General features: G+C 41.5%; 1 protein-coding gene across 2 annotated transcripts; it reads right to left on the reverse strand.

Annotated features, from left to right (window-relative positions):
• Positions 1-5,852: 5,852 nt before the first annotated feature.
• Positions 5,853-12,564, reverse strand: LOC120046767 (28 kDa heat- and acid-stable phosphoprotein-like). Of its 2 annotated transcripts, none has more exons than XM_038992256.1 (6): positions 12,386-12,564; positions 11,650-11,732; positions 8,093-8,170; positions 7,775-7,899; positions 7,365-7,516; positions 5,853-7,153 (listed from the first exon to the last, which is right to left on the reverse strand). In XM_038992256.1, exons 1-6 carry the CDS (start codon positions 12,396-12,398, stop codon positions 7,125-7,127), a joined length of 480 nt encoding a protein of 159 aa, XP_038848184.1. In that variant the 5' UTR covers positions 12,399-12,564; the 3' UTR covers positions 5,853-7,124. The 2 variants fall into 2 exon arrangements, with proteins under 2 accessions (XP_038848184.1, XP_038848183.1); XM_038992255.1 differs by having other exon boundaries at positions 5,853-7,159.
• Positions 12,565-15,721: the final 3,157 nt, after the last annotated feature.

A 15,721-nucleotide genomic window follows, 5' to 3' on the forward strand; every position in this document is an offset into this window, starting at 1 on the left:
CCCTATACATACAGTTGAAGTCGGAAGTTTACATACATTTAGGTTGGAGTCATTAAAACTTGTTTTTCAACCACTCCACAAATTTCTTGTTAACAAACTATAGTTTTGGCAAGTCGGTTAGGACATCTACTTTGTGCATAACACAAGTCATTTTTCCAACAATTGTTTGCAGACAGATTATTTCACTTATAATTCACTGTATCACAATTCCAGTGGGTCAGAAGTTAACATACACTAAGTTGACTGTGCCTTTAAACAGCTTGGAAAATTCCAGAAAATTATGTCATGGCTTTAGAAGCTTCTGATAGGCTAATTCACATCATTTGAGTCAATTGGAGGTGTACCTGTGGATGTATTTCAAGGCCTACCTTCAAACTCAGTGCCTCTTTGCTTGACATCATGGGAAAATATAAAGAAATCAGCCAAGACCTTAGAATTCTTTTTTGTAGACCTCCACAAGTCTGGTTCATCCTTGGGAGCAATTTCCAAACGCCTTAAGGTGCCACGTTCATCTGTACAAACAATAGTACGCAAGTATAAACACCATGGGACCACGCAGCCATCATACCGCTCAGGAAGGAGACGCGTTCTGTCTCCTGGAGATGAACGTACTTTGGTGCGAAAAGTGCAAATCAATCCCAGAACAGCAAAGGACCTTGTGAAGATGCTGGAGGAAACAGGTACAAAAGTATCTATATCCACAGTAAAACTAGTCCTATATCGACATAACCTGAAAGGCCTCTCAGCAAGGAAGAAGCCACTGCTCCAAAACCGCCATTAAAAAGCCAGACTGCGGTTTGCAACTGCACATGGGGACAAAGATCGTACTTTTTGGAGAAATGTCCTCTGGTCTGATGAAACAAAAATAGAACTGTTTGGCCATAATGACCATTGTTATGTTTGGAGGAAAAAGGGGGAGGCTTGCAAGCCGAAGAACACCACCCCAACCGTGAAGCCCGGGGGTGGCAGCATCATGTTGTGGGGGTGCTTTGCTGCAGGAGGGACTGGTGCACTTCACAAAATAGATGGCATCATGAGGAGGAAAATTATGTGGATATATTGAAGCAAAAACTCAAGACATTAGTCAGGAAGATAAAGCTTGGTCGCAAATGGGTCAGCCAAATGGACAATGACCCCAAGCATACTTCCAAAGTTGTGGCGAAATGGCTTAAGGACAACAAAGTCAAGGTATTGGAGTGGCCATCACAAAGCCCTGACCTCAATCCTATAGAAAATGTGTGGGCAGAACTGAAAAAGCGTGTGCGAGCAAGGAGGCCTACAAACCTGACTCAGTTACACCAGCTCTGTCAGGAGGAATGGGCCAAAATTCACCCAACTTATTGTGGGAAGCTTGTGGAAGACTACCCGAAACATTTGACCCAAGTTAAACAATTTAAAGGCAATGCTACTAAATACTAATTGAGTGTATGTATACTTCTGACCCACTGGGAATGTGATGAAAGGATAAAAAATAAACAGAAAAACTCCCCAGTCCTTAATGATTACAAGCCAAGCATACCCATAACATGATGCAGCCACCACTATTCTTGAAAATATGGAGAGTGGTACTCAGTAACAGTAATAGCTGACATAAATAATTCTCTCTACTATTATTCTGACATTTCACATTCTTAAAATAAAGTTATGATCCTAACTGACCTAAGACAGGGAATTTTTATGAGGATTAAATGTCAGGAATTGTGAAAAACTGAGTTTAAATGTATTTGGCTAAAATGTATGTAAACTTCTGACTTCAACTGTATCTACCTCCATTACTCCAATAACCTGCACATTGTAAATATGGTTTTGGAACTGACCCTGTATATAGTATGCTTACTTACTTATTGTGTTCTTCATATTTCTTATTCTTATTTCTCGTGTGTTTCTTTCTAGTAATACATTATTGATTATTACATTGTTGGGTTTTGAGTTTGCAAGAATGGCCTTTCACAGTACTTGTACATGTGACATTAAAACTTAAAACAAAGACCAGGGAGGTTTTCCAATGCCTCGCAGGGAGAACCTATTGGTAGATAGGTAACATTTTTAAAAGCAGTAATTATTAATTAAGGAAACCGCAAAGGATATCACCATGAGGCCAATTAGTAACTTCAAAACTGCAACATAGTTTAATGGCTGTGATAGAAAACTGAGGATGGATCAACAACATTATAGTTACTACACAATATTAACCTAATTGACAGAGTGAAAAGGAAACCTGTACAGAATAAAAATATTCCAAGACATGCATGCTAAGGTATTACTGCAAAAAATGTGTCAAAGCAATGAACTTTTTGTCTTGAATACAAACTGTTACTGAGTACCACTCTCCATATTTTCAAGAATAGTGGTGGCTGCATCATGTTATGGGTATGCTTGGCTTGTAATCATTAAGGACTGGGGAGTTTTTCTGTTTATTTTTTATCCTGAATGGATCTATGCACAGGCAAAATCCTAGAGGAAAACCTGGTTCAGCTAAACTTGCTTTTTACCAGACACTGGGAGATTAATTAACCTTTCAGCAGGACAATAACCTAAAACACAAGGCAAAAATCTACACTGGAGTTGCTTATCAAGAAGACAGAGCTCGAAGAATTTTGAAAAGAATAATGGGCAAATGTTGCACAATCCAGGTGTGGAAAGCTCTTAGACCTAGCCAGAAAGTCTGCTATAATCGCTGCCAAAGGTGTTTTTACAAAGCATTTACTCAAGTGGTGTGAATACTTATGTAAATGAGATATCTGTATTTCATTTTCAATACATCTGCAAAAATGTATAAAAACATGTTTCACTTTGTCATTATGGTGTATTGTGTGTCGACGGGTGAGATTTTCAGGCTATAACACAACAAAATGCGAAATAAGTCAACGAGTATAAATACTTTCTGAAGGCTCTGTAACTGAGTATGTGTTGGTTGAGGTTGCACCATACATACAGCAGTAGATTGTGGTAGTAAAAAGACAGACACGTAACATTTTCTTTTTAAAATGCATGACTGAATAGAGGCCTCTTTGTCAACATTAATCCTTCCTGAAAACTTGAGGACATGCATGATACTTTTACTTTACAGGAGAATCTAAATATGTCTTTCTCTATGGTGATATTATGGGTTAATACTGGGCCACCTGACATCTCCTGGATTCTGTTTTGTCTACGCTTCTGTAAAAGGAAGCAGTCCTGCCACAGCACACATCGAATCATGATGTGAGAAGAGGAAACATTTTTGGCATCTGGTTAGGACTTCTCATATTGAATCTAATAATGATGGTATGTGAGTGGCGATTTAACAGCCATCTATCCTAGCTATCCTTTTTTCATAGGCTTATATTATAGTTTGGACACACCACTGGTTAAATATACACTGCTCAAAAAAATAAAGGGAACACTTAAACAACACAATGTAACTCCAAGTCAATCACACTTCTGTGAAATCAAACTGTCCACTTAGGAAGCAACACTGATTGACAATACATTTCACATGCTGTTGTGCAAATGGAATAGACAACAGGTGGAAATTATAGGCAATTAGCAAGACACCCCCAATAAAGGAGTGGTTCTGCAGGTAGTGACCACAGACCACTTCTCAGTTCCTATGCTTCCTGGCTGATGTTTTAGTCCCTTTTGAATGCTGGCGGTGCTTTCACTCTAGTGGTAGCATGAGACGGAGTCTACAACCCACACAAGTGGCTCAGGTAGTGCAGCTCATCCAGGATGGCACATCAATGCGAGCTGTGGCAAAAAGGTTTGCTGTGTCTGTCAGCGTAGTGTCCAGAGCATGGAGGCGCTACCAGGAGACAGGCCAGTACATCAGGAGACGTGGAGGAGGCCGTAGGAGGGCAACAACCCAGCAGCAGGACCGCTACCTCCGCCTTTGTGCAAGGAGGAGCACTGCCAGAGCCCTGCAAAATGACCTCCAGCAGGCCACAAATGTGCATGTGTCTGCTCAAACGGTCAGAAACAGACTCCATGAGGGTGGTATGAGGGCCCGACGTCCACAGGTGGGGGTTGTGCTTACAGCCCAACACCGTGCAGGACGTTTGGCATTTGCCAGAGAACACCAAGATTGGCAAATTCGCCACTGGCCCCCTGTGCTCTTCACAGATGAAAGCAGGTTCACACTGAGCACGCGACAGACGTGACAGAGTTTGGAGACGCCGTGGAGAACGTTCTGCTGCCTGCAACATCCTCCAGCATGACCGGTTTGGCGGTGGGTCAGTCATGGTGTGGGGTGGCATTTCTTTGGGGGGCCGCACAGCCGTCCATGGGCTCGCCAGAGGTAGCCTGACTGCCATTAGGTACCGAGATGAGATCCTCAAACCCCTTGTGAGACCATATGCTGGTGCGGTTGGCCCTGGGTTCCTCCTAATGCAAGACAATGCTAGACCTCATGTGGCTGGAGTGTGTCAGCAGTTCCTGCAAGAGGAAGGCATTGATGCTATGGACTGGCCCGCCCGTTCCCCAGACCTGAATCCAATTGAGCACATCTGGGACATCATGTCTCGCTCCATCCACCAACGCCACGTTGCACCACAGACTGTCCAGGAGTTGGCGGATGCTTTAGTCCAGGTCTGGGAGGAGATCCCTCAGGAGACCATCCTCCACCTCATCAGGAGCATGCCCAGGCGTTGTAGGGAGGTCATACAGGCACGTGGAGGCCACACACACTACTGAGCCTCATTTTGACTTGTTTTAAGGACATTACATCAAAGTTGGATCAGCCTGTAGTGTGGTTTTCCACTTAAATTTTGAGTGTGACTACAAATCCAGACCTCCATGGGTTGATAAATTTGATTTCCATTGATAATTGTGTGATTTTGTTGTCAGCACATTCAACTATGTAAAGAAAAAAGTATTTAATAAGAATAGTTCATTAATTCAGATCTAGGATGTGTTATTTTAGTGTTCCCTTTATTTTTTTGAGCAGTGTAGATTGCATGCAGTTCTAAACATTTCCAGTGTATCTACAATAGCAGTAAAGTTGCATGTAGGTGTATGTGCAGATTGGCAGTTATGGTCTTTTCAAATACTGTAGCCTGGTGGCAACAGTGAAATTGTTAGTTATAGGTATGGGGTGATGGGTGAAGTGTTGAAAATGAAGAATGAGCAACAATCTTCAGCCCATATACATACAATAATGTGTTGGACCTGTATGTATTATAGAGACCATCAGTGCTGTCCCCCAAATCCACTACAGCAGGGGTGTCAAACTCATTCTATGGAGGGACTAGTGTTTGCTGTTTTTTCCCCTTTCAATTAAGAGCTAGACAACCAGGTGTGGGGAGTTCCTTACTAATTAGACAACCAGGTGTGGGGAGTTCCCCCCCCCCCCCCCCTGGGTGCATGTTTTGGTTTTTACCCTTGCAGCTGCCCACAGCTGATTAAAATAATCAAAGCTTGATAAGCTGGTTATTTTAATCAGCTGTGTAGTGCTAGGGCAAAAATTAAAACGTGCACCCAGGGGAGGCCCCAGGACAGTTTGGGAAACCCTGCACTACAGTATCATAATCTTGTGTGTCATCACTCCTGTTCCACGACACCATAGAAGCCAAGCCGTGGAGTCTGCGTTTTTCACACCATCTATCAGAGCCTTCACATCAGCGTTTGAAGCCAAAGCAGATCTTTTGTCTGAAAAGCTTGGTGGGGTGCAAGGACAAACTTCTATACTATGGTGTACAGGCCTAAAAACAACCACCATCAAATGTACATAGGCCTACAACTTCTGAAATGTCATATGTTGTGGTATAGACCAGCGGTTCCCACCGTAATACAGTAACTGAAAAAGGTTGGAAACCACAGGTCTATACCATGGATGTATTGTGTAAGTCCATTCAAATCAAAACCAATTCAAATAGTTATTCATTCATCTATTAATGTATTTATTTCTATACAACAAATTAATTCAAATAGACGAGTCAACCAATTATCCGACCAATCCTTTCAGTCCTGGAGAGTCCTTTTTATAAACATTAAAACACTTTGTATATACTGTATGTTTTCAAGAGAGAAATTAGTTTCCGCCACAACCTCCATTCAGAGAATATTGCTTTCCTGTTAAAGGCATATCAGGTTCCAACCATTGCGCTACAGCATAGCACCGTCATGACTGGCACGCAACCATTGGCTGATGCATGCAACGTCTGAGCAGGGGAACACGACCATTGACTTGGTCTTGTGTAAACTGTCAAAGGGAACAAAATAATGGTCCCTTTCAAGAGAAAGCCATAGTGACCCATAGTGCTGAGAAAGATACATACAGTAGGAGGCTATAGCGATGCTCTTAATTTTTATTGTGAAATATCATTATGCCCCGTTTTATACCAATATAACTTTTTTACAAGATGTTACACTGCCAGGTGGTTTAATGAGAAATTAGAGCAAGGTGACAGCTCAAACAGCTGAACATGTCTGGGTAGAAAAACCAACACATTCAACAGAATAAAAGCTCCAGGAAATGAACAGTCTACAGATAAGTGGCATAAAGGCTGATTGATTCCTTGACGTATGTTTTGTCAGACACTACTGCCTCTGGGACAGCTCTTTCCAACATCTTTCCTTTGCGGCCAAAGGCCTTTAAAATGGTCAGGTTGTGAATGAAGACACAGCCGGTAGAGACAAAGGCCAGAACAAGAGAATAATAAAGAGAGCAAAGACTTCCTATATAAGATGGATCTTACTAGTGTTCCTCAATCCCAATCACCTCCTCTTGATTCACCTTAAAACAGGTTAGATGAAGGAGAAGGTATACAAACCCCTCATCATCCCAACATTTCCCATTCATAAGTAAACAGTGTTAAAATGTAAAAATTAAAGAATGATCTCCAGCAGCTTTAGAATAAGAACACAGGGGAGGAGTGAAGACACTAGAACACCTGCCGTTGTAACCTCACATTATTCAGAGAAACTAAACAGGCGTACCCAAAGTGCCCCCCCCCCTTCCCGTGTCCTCCAAAAACACCCAGCTCACACCCTTCCCTCATCAGAGATGAAGGGCAGGAGCCCAAGCACACGGTACCCCTGAGCCGACAACCCTCGTATTGGTCCCCTCCCCTCCCTCCTACAATCTTCTCTCGTTACTCCAGCCTCCCCAGAACGTTTGCCAGGCCAAGTCCTCGGGAGACAGGGGACTAACGCTTGGACTTGGAGTCTTCAGCTTCTTTTTCTAGGAAATCGTCAGATAAAGACACAGTCCGTTAGGCACTGAATTAAAAAGGAGTAACACTTAAACCACAGCCTGTCTGAATGAACTCAACAGTTCCTGTATGGCCGTCTCAGACTAACCACTTAAGCAGTGTTCTTTACCATAGAGAAATACCAATACCTATCGGACTTTACAGCACAAAGTACTAGCACAGTAAATCCCTCACCTTTTTTGAGGCCGTCCCTCTTCTTTTGCGCGTCCTCTCTCTGCTTCTTGATGATGGCCAGCCTGGCGAGGTCGGCCCGTGCCTGGTCCGTCTTCCCCTCCAGGTGCAGCTTCATGTAGCGCTCCTTTGCCTTCTGCTTCTCAATCTCCTCCCTGAGACAGAGCGTAACAAAGTCCTGCTATCAAAAAGTCCAAGGTCTATTAACAACCCCAGCACATTTGCTGTTATCATTTCCATCTGAATGTTAACTGGGCTTGCTGCAGTGGACATTAAATAAATCTTCTTGCCGACACCTACTCCCAAGACCTTCACTAACCCAAACGCTTCCAAGTCAAAACGGGTTATCTCTGAAATTACTACCTTCAGTCATTTAATTTTAGGCATAGGCCTGAGACTTGAAGGACACCCACCTCTCTCTGCGTGACAGCTCTTTGGGTGCGTTGACATCTAGCTCGGTCACCTTCTTACTTTTCTGCGATATGCGGTTGGGATTCTCTATCTCGATCAATCCCTCCACTCCACTCTTCTTCTTGTTCTGTAATAACAGAACGTCAAGACATTGAACAGAGTCAACAGTGCAGCTCTGACTACAGTAGTGTTGGCAGGTAACACTTTCAAAGTGAGTAGGAGAATCTTCACAAGCCTTTCAGTAAAACCCCACATCAACACTTCTAATTCCTTGGCGGGAGGCCTAGAACTAGACATTAAAAAGGAGCGCCCTCACTCACAATGTCCTCCTCTTCACTGCTGCTGTCGTCAGATCCTGATGTCTTCTCCTCCTCCTTCTCTACCCCGCCATTCGCCTCCTGTCTCACACACACACACACCTGTTAGATCATGTTCAAGCCATCGTGTTCAAAATGTATTTCTCATACCTTGGAGTATATATGTCAATGTTACTAGCCGAATTAGCTGGTGCAGGAGGTCAAGGAGCTGGGCTATAGCATGGTAAACACATTTTCAACCAACCAACCTTAACAATACCGCCTTCATTCTCAATTTGGGGGGCAGGGGAAACTCCAAAAACCAGAGAATATTCTAAAAAATGTTAAATCCAATTTTTGCACCGAGTGGAGAGTTCCCTTGCCATTTAGCTGATGGACATCTCCCATTTCCCAACGTCATTGATGGAACTAGTCATTTGTAAGTGCCACATGTAGAAGAACATAACAGCACACTGTGTGACCAAACAACACAAATATCTACACACATGCAGGAGGCATTTCTTACTCGGTACAAAAAGTGGATGAATATCTTTGAATATTTCCTTGTTTTCAGAGTTTCACCTGCAACTAAGACACCAGCACCTTCCAAAATGTAAACCCAGGGGTCATATCTCTCCCTGCACTTGAAGCTAGAACCCTGTATAAAAATACATGGATCTGTCCAGTGGTGTAAAGCACTTAAGTAAAAATACTTTAAAGTACTGCTTAAGTACATTTTTGGGGTATCTGTACTTTAATAATAATTTTTGATTACTTTTACTTCACTACATTTCTAAAGAAAATAATGTCATTTTTACTCCATACATTTTCCCTGACAACGAAAAGTATTCTTCACATTTTGAATGCTTAGCAGGACAGGAAAATGGTCCAATTCACAGACTTATCAAGAGAACATGCTATGTTTGTAAACGATGTCAGTGTTGGAGTGTTCCCCTGGCTGTCTGTAAATGATACTTAAGTATATTTTACCAATTACATTTACTTTTGATACTTCAGTATATTTGAAACCAAATACTTTTACTCAAGTAGTACATTACTGGGTGACTTTCACTTTTACTTGAGTAATTTTCTATTAAGGCATCTTTACTTTTACTCAAGTATGACAAATGGGTACTTTTTCCACCACTGGATCTGTCTAGAGCAGAGATGGGGCAACTCAGTCGGGCTCTCAACTTACTTTTGAGAGTTAGAATAGCAGAATACATCAACTTCATTTGTTCTTTGGACAATAAGTCACCACCCCCAAAAATATATTCTGGTCTGTAACACAATTTTTACATCATTATATGATGCAAGGAACCAATTTACAAAATAAAATGCGTTACTCTCTTTTTTACCATAGAGAATCTGACAAAAATGTAGGCTACACTATCTATTGTCTTCTTTGCATATTCAAGACTTTCTCAAAACACTGCCCCTTTAAGGATGTCCTGGAGGATGGTTGGCCACCATTTGCAGCCTATAAAATATATTGCAACATTAAATCCAAATACTTTTAGCCTTATATACAATAATTCCTTCTAGGGCTCGAAATTAAGGGAGTCCCGTCGTCCCTGGGATTACAAAAAATATATCTACACAGTTCAAAACAGACTCTGGGACGACAGAATTCACACAACTACTGCACATAAATAAAAACAAATAAGCAATGAGGCTGATGTAACAGAACGTTTAGCTTAAAATGTTGATAATATGAAGAAATAAAACTATAAACTCAATGCACACACGGCTGTACGCTACGTGTAAATATCCAAAATGCAATTATCTTGAAAACACGGTTCTTAAAAGCGCACCGCACGTGTGAGTGGTTTCATGTGGCAGAGATTTCCATTAGAAATTAAGAAAGAGGGGAGATCTAGATGCATCAATAAGAATGGGTTACTATTATGACTAGGATTATTCCTTTTTGCAATAAAATTGATATGAAAACCCAATAGAACATGAGAAAAATGCTGGTTTCAATGAGATCAAGTGTTCTTAAAATAATTCCCTCAACATTTCTATGGTCATATTTTGTATAGGCTACTTTGAAACAAGGTAAGACATGTTTCATAAAATGACAAAAGTTCCAGGTTTTAAACAATTACTTTTATGGTTAAATTGTTTGAAATTGCTGACCGCCTCCACTCAGATTCAAGGTGGGTGATGACCGGTGCGCAACGGGCACTGTCCTTCACTCTCCGGTCTAATGATTTGATCTGAACGAACTGTGCCTTGAGTATGTCGTCAGAATCAAGCCTTTAGACGTTAAATATCCTTCATTATTTGTCAAAAATGACTGGCATTTAGCCTATATTTATGTAATTAAAAGTTTCATTAAAGTTTGACTCCCCCCTCATGTCAGCATTGGTTTGGACACGAGGCTGTAGCCAACAGGGGTCGTGTTAACACAGAATTCTGTGTTTAAAAAAAATATATCTCTTGCTGCATTTTGCAAACGCATATCTAAAATGCTTCCAATTGTAATTTCTTCTTGGCATAAGACTAATTTTGTGCTTCAATTACACTCTGATGAGATTTCACAAATGGGCATTCTATCAGCAGACAGCGCTCTGACTGATGTATAGCTATATTTCTGTGGTACTTTTCTCAGGTAAAATGCAAGATTAACTTCAAGCAAAACATTAGTAAATGTAGCTGGCTACATTCTTTCTATGATAAACATTAGAAATATGATGGCCATGCATCATTTGTGCAAAAAATACCTTCCTTTTTCATTGGTAGCTAATTTCCTGCTAGCCAAATAGCGTTGCACTTCATTGTCATTGATAAAGATGAAGCTATTTTCTGCCAAGTGTGTTGCACTAATGTATTTTCTGTGAATGAAAACTATAGTTGAACTATACTCCTGATCACTATTGAAGCAACAAAAAACCCCACACTACTTTAGATATAAAACACAGGTGAAATGGTTTAAAACAGATTGTTTTTATGGTCTGCATTTTGAAAATGAAGATTTATGAACTCTAACGCAACCCCTGGAAAACATGCAAATCACCTACACTTTGACATGTAGGCTTTATTTATTCATTCATGTACAAGAAAAATAGATTTGAATATTATTCCCATTTTGGGAAAGGCTAGGACTGCATGCACATTCATCTTCTGCACACTCTACCATTCCAGTGTTTAATTGCTATATTGTAATTACTTCCCCCCCGTGGCCTATTTATTGCCTTACCTCTCTTATCCTACCTCATTTGCACATGCTGTATATAGATTTTTCTACTGTATTATTGATTGTATGTTTGTTTATTCCATGTGTAACTCTGTGTTGTTGTATGTGTCGAACTGCTTTGCTTTATCTTGGCCAGGTCGCAGTTGCAAATGAGAACTTGTTCTCAACTAGCCTACCTGGTTAAATAAAGGTAAAATAAATCAAATGTGTGGGTATGGATGTGGGTATACAGACCCGCAAGCCACTGCGGCCTCTCATGCAGAGTTCAGATGTATTGTAGCCCCCGCCCCCATCAAAGTTACCCATCACTGGTCTAGAGCTATGTTAATCACAAAGGTGCAAAAACTTGATATCGTCTCTGAGACATAGGTCCTTTACTCACCAGCTCTCTCTGTGCTTTCATCTGTCTGTCGATTTCTTCCGGATTGCTGAACTGCTTTCCCCGACCCTTGTGACCTTTTTTACCTTAAAACCCCAAATGAGAGAGCGCGTGGCATGTTGTAGAGATAACAGAGAACAAGAGATGAGTCAGATATGACGTTTACTCACTGCGGCATGGTTAACTACAGATGTCAGAATCCAATCCATAAAAGTGATTTAACTTCTTCGCTGCCTGGATACATTGTGGCATAACTCATTAGCCACATATCATTACTATCAGGGGTGCCAGTAAATGCTTGCCAAGAAACATGATACTGACATGAACGTAAATGGATGAAATTAAACGGGTGCACATGGTGTTAGCCAGCTGAACAGTTTAGCTAACATTAGCTAGGTAGCTAGTGACAGTAGCCTAACAGCTAGCAAGCTAACTAGCTAACAACTAACGTTACATGGTTAACGTTAGCGTACAGTAACTAAGTTACTGTAGCTAGATGGCTCTCTGGCAAGTCAAGTTGCCAGGTGTCAATGTGCTTCTCTATGGCTAGTGGCTAGCAAGCTATGTCAGTTCTCACGAAACGGGGATACTCAACAAAACATACATTTTGCCAGATCCTTCCAAGTCGCTAGCTAGCGTTAGTTAGCTATATTTCTTTTAAGGTAATGTTCCGTTGTAAGGCTAGCTAACGTTAGCTACATTTGGAACGTTAGCAAAAATAACAGCTTTTGATACTTACCGCCTCTTGGCATATTTGGTACAGGAACTTGAACAACTAACACAGAAAATGTATTTAAAAAATAAATCACTTCACTGTTTCCAGCAAAACAGTGTTTATTTTCCAAAGAAAAGGCCTTCACAAGAAAATACTTGTCTCCTGCTGGACAAGTGCACAATATTTTACCCGCTTCAGAGCAACAAGAGTGAAAGGCTGTGATGATGCAATATTCAGCCAATCGCTAGACAGGAAGTTTGACAGGCTTGTCAACAGACCATTCATATCACCAAAATACATGCAGAATGGACGGAAAGTAAACATAGCCAATGAAAACACATATCTGTAAGTGCGTTGCTTTAGTAAGCACCGCCCTAATTCTTTTATGTGGCGGTCATTTTTGAATTAGAACATTTTGCACCTTACCAGCCAGCCAGAGCCAGGTGTCCAAATCACCAAGGACTTAAAACGGTCCACTCACACAGTTGTAAATAAGGCACGACAGTGCTTCTTCCCCCTCAGGAAGTGAAAAGGTTTGGCATGGGCCCTCAAATCCTCCAAAAGTTATACAGCTGCACCAATGAGAGTATCTTGATTAGCTGCGTCACTGCTTGGTATGGCAACAGCACTGCCCACGATCACATGGTGCTACAGAGGGTGATGGGGACAACCCAGTACATCACTGGGGCCGAACTCCCTGCCATCCAGGACATCTATATCAGGAGGTGTGAAAGCAAGGCCCAGACAATTGTTAAATTCTCCAGCCACCCGAGCCATAGACTCTGCTTCTGCACAGCAAGCGGTACCGGTGCATCAAATCTGACACCAGGCACTGCATTCTGGTCTCAGAGCATTTCGTATTATTCTGTATGTAAATCGGAGACACTCCATTTAGTCATAGACTGTTCTTTCTGCTACTGCACAGCAAGCGGTACCGGAGCGCCAAGTCTAGGTCAAAAAGGCTTCTTAAATTCTTCTACCCTCAAGCCATAACTCTTGAACAGTTAATCAAATAGCTAACCGGACTATTTGCATTGTCCCCACCCCAACCTAATTTTTATGCTGCTGCCACTCTCTGTTTATTATCCATGCATAGTCACTTTACCTCTACCTACACGTACATATTACCTCAATTACCTCGACTAACCGGTGCCCCCGCACATTGACTCTGTACCGGAACCCCCTGTAAATAGGTTCGCTACTGTTATTTTATTGTTGCTCCTTAATTATTTGTTATATTTCTAATTAAAATATATATATATTCTTAAAACTGCATTGTTGGTTAAGGGCTTGTAAGTAAGCATTTCACCTGTTGTTCACCTGCTGTATTCTGCGCATGTGACAAATAAAATTTGTTTTGATTTAGTATGATGTGTTACGTTTCATATGGTATATATTAATTTGTGGATGTCCTTCACCCATTTCAGATGATATGTTACTAATTACAATTCGTACAATATGTACATTTTTCAAAAACTTACAATATGTTACAAATTTGCAAAAATGTATGATATGTTACAAATTCTAGCCAGGTGGCTAGCTGGCTAACTTCAGCCAGGCTAGGGGTTAAGGTTAAGTTTAGAGGTTAAAGAATTAAGGTTAGGGGAAGGGTTAGCTAAATCGGTGAAGGTTAGGGGAAGGGTTAGTTAAAATGTGAAGTAGTTGAAAAGTAGCTAAAAAGTAGTAAGTAGTTGAAAAGTCGTTAATTAGCTAAAATGCTCAAGTTTTATGTGATGTGATTCGAACTCACAACCTTTGGGTTTACCTGAAGTAAGGTTTGTCTTATGTAACCATACCAAATGTAACGTATCGTACAAATTTGAGTGTTCCGTATTTCCATTTACTATGTTACGTCTAGTCTATGAGACCAGGTTGTTCACCAGAAACATCTTATATTCACAAGCAATAAGACTGCTAAATAGCTAACAGAATGGCTACACGGACTATCTAAGTTGACCCCCTTGTATTTTATTTTGCACTGTCTCTACGCACACTCACAGGACTCTACACACTCCAACACACACACAAACACTTCATAATTTGTTCACACACATAACATAACAAGATACAGTACATTTATACGGACTCTACACACACACACACAATCATAATTTACGCTGCTGCTACTCTATCATATATCCTGAAGCCTAGTCACCTTACCCCATACATATCTACAGTGCCTTTGGAAAGTACTCACACCCCTTGACTTTTTCCTAATTTTGTGGTGGATTAAATGTAGATTTTGTGTCACTGGCCTACACACAATACCCATGTCAAATTATGTTTTAGAAATGTTTACACATTTAAACAGTACCGTGCAGCCTTCTTCATCGACCTGGCCAAGGCTTTCGACTCTGTCAATCACCGTATTCTTATCGGCAGACTCAACAGCCTTGGTTTCTCTAACGACTGCCTCGCCTGGTTCACTAACTACTTCTCAGATAGAGTTCAGTGTGTCAAATTGGAGGGCCCGTTGTCCGGACCTCTGGCAGTCTCTATGGGGGTGCCACAGGGTTAAATTCTCAGGCTGACTCGCTTCTCTGTATACATCATTTTCTCTGTCAATGATCATTTTCATTTTCTCTGTCAATGATGTCGCTCTTGCTGCGGGTGATTCTTTGATCCACCTCTACGCAGACGACACCATTCTGTATACATCTGGCCCTTCTTTGGACACTGTGTTAACAAACCTCCAAACGAGCTTCAATGCCATACAACACTCCTTCCGTGGCCTCCAACTGCTCTTAAATGCTAGTAAAACTAAATGTATGCTCTTCAACCGATCACTGCCCGCACCCGCCCGCCCACCCGCCTAGCATCACTACTCTGGACGGTTCTGACTTAGAATATGTGGACAACTACAAATACCTAGGTGTCTGGTTAGACTGTAAAATCTCCTTCCAGACTCACATTAAGCATCTCCAATCCAAAATTAAATCTAGAATCAGCTTCCTATTTCGCAACAAAGCATCCTTCACTCATGCTGCCAAACATACCCTCGTAAAACTGACCATCCTACCGATCCTCGACTTCGCGATGTCATTTACAAAATAGCCCCCAACACTCTACTCAGCAAATTGGATGCAGTCTATCACAGCGCCATCCGTTTTGTCACCAAAGCCCCATATACTACCTACCATTGCGACCTGTATGCTCTCGTTGACTGGCCCTCGCTTCACACTCGTCGCCAAACCCACTGGCTCCAGGTCATCTATAAGTCTTTGCTAGGTAAATCTCAGCCTTATCTCAGCTCACTGGTCACCATAGCAACACCCACCTGTAGCACACGCTCCAGCAGGTATATCTCACTGGTCATCCCCAAAGCCAACACCTCCTTTGGCCGCCTTTCCTTCCAGTTCT

Source organism: Salvelinus namaycush, chromosome 4 (genome assembly GCF_016432855.1).
Source record: "Salvelinus namaycush isolate Seneca chromosome 4, SaNama_1.0, whole genome shotgun sequence".
NCBI lineage: Eukaryota > Metazoa > Chordata > Actinopteri > Salmoniformes > Salmonidae > Salvelinus > Salvelinus namaycush.

What these genes read in the sequence shown, in the direction of transcription:
- LOC120046767 (XM_038992255.1), bottom strand. An exon ending in GCAGTGAAGAGGAGGACATT is followed by an intron (nt 7,900 to 8,092) that starts GTGAGTGAGGGC and finishes CTGTTATTACAG; the next exon opens with AACAAGAAGAAGAGTGGAGT. An exon ending in GAGCTGTCACGCAGAGAGAG is followed by an intron (nt 7,517 to 7,774) that starts GTGGGTGTCCTT and finishes GCTCTGTCTCAG; the next exon opens with GGAGGAGATTGAGAAGCAGA.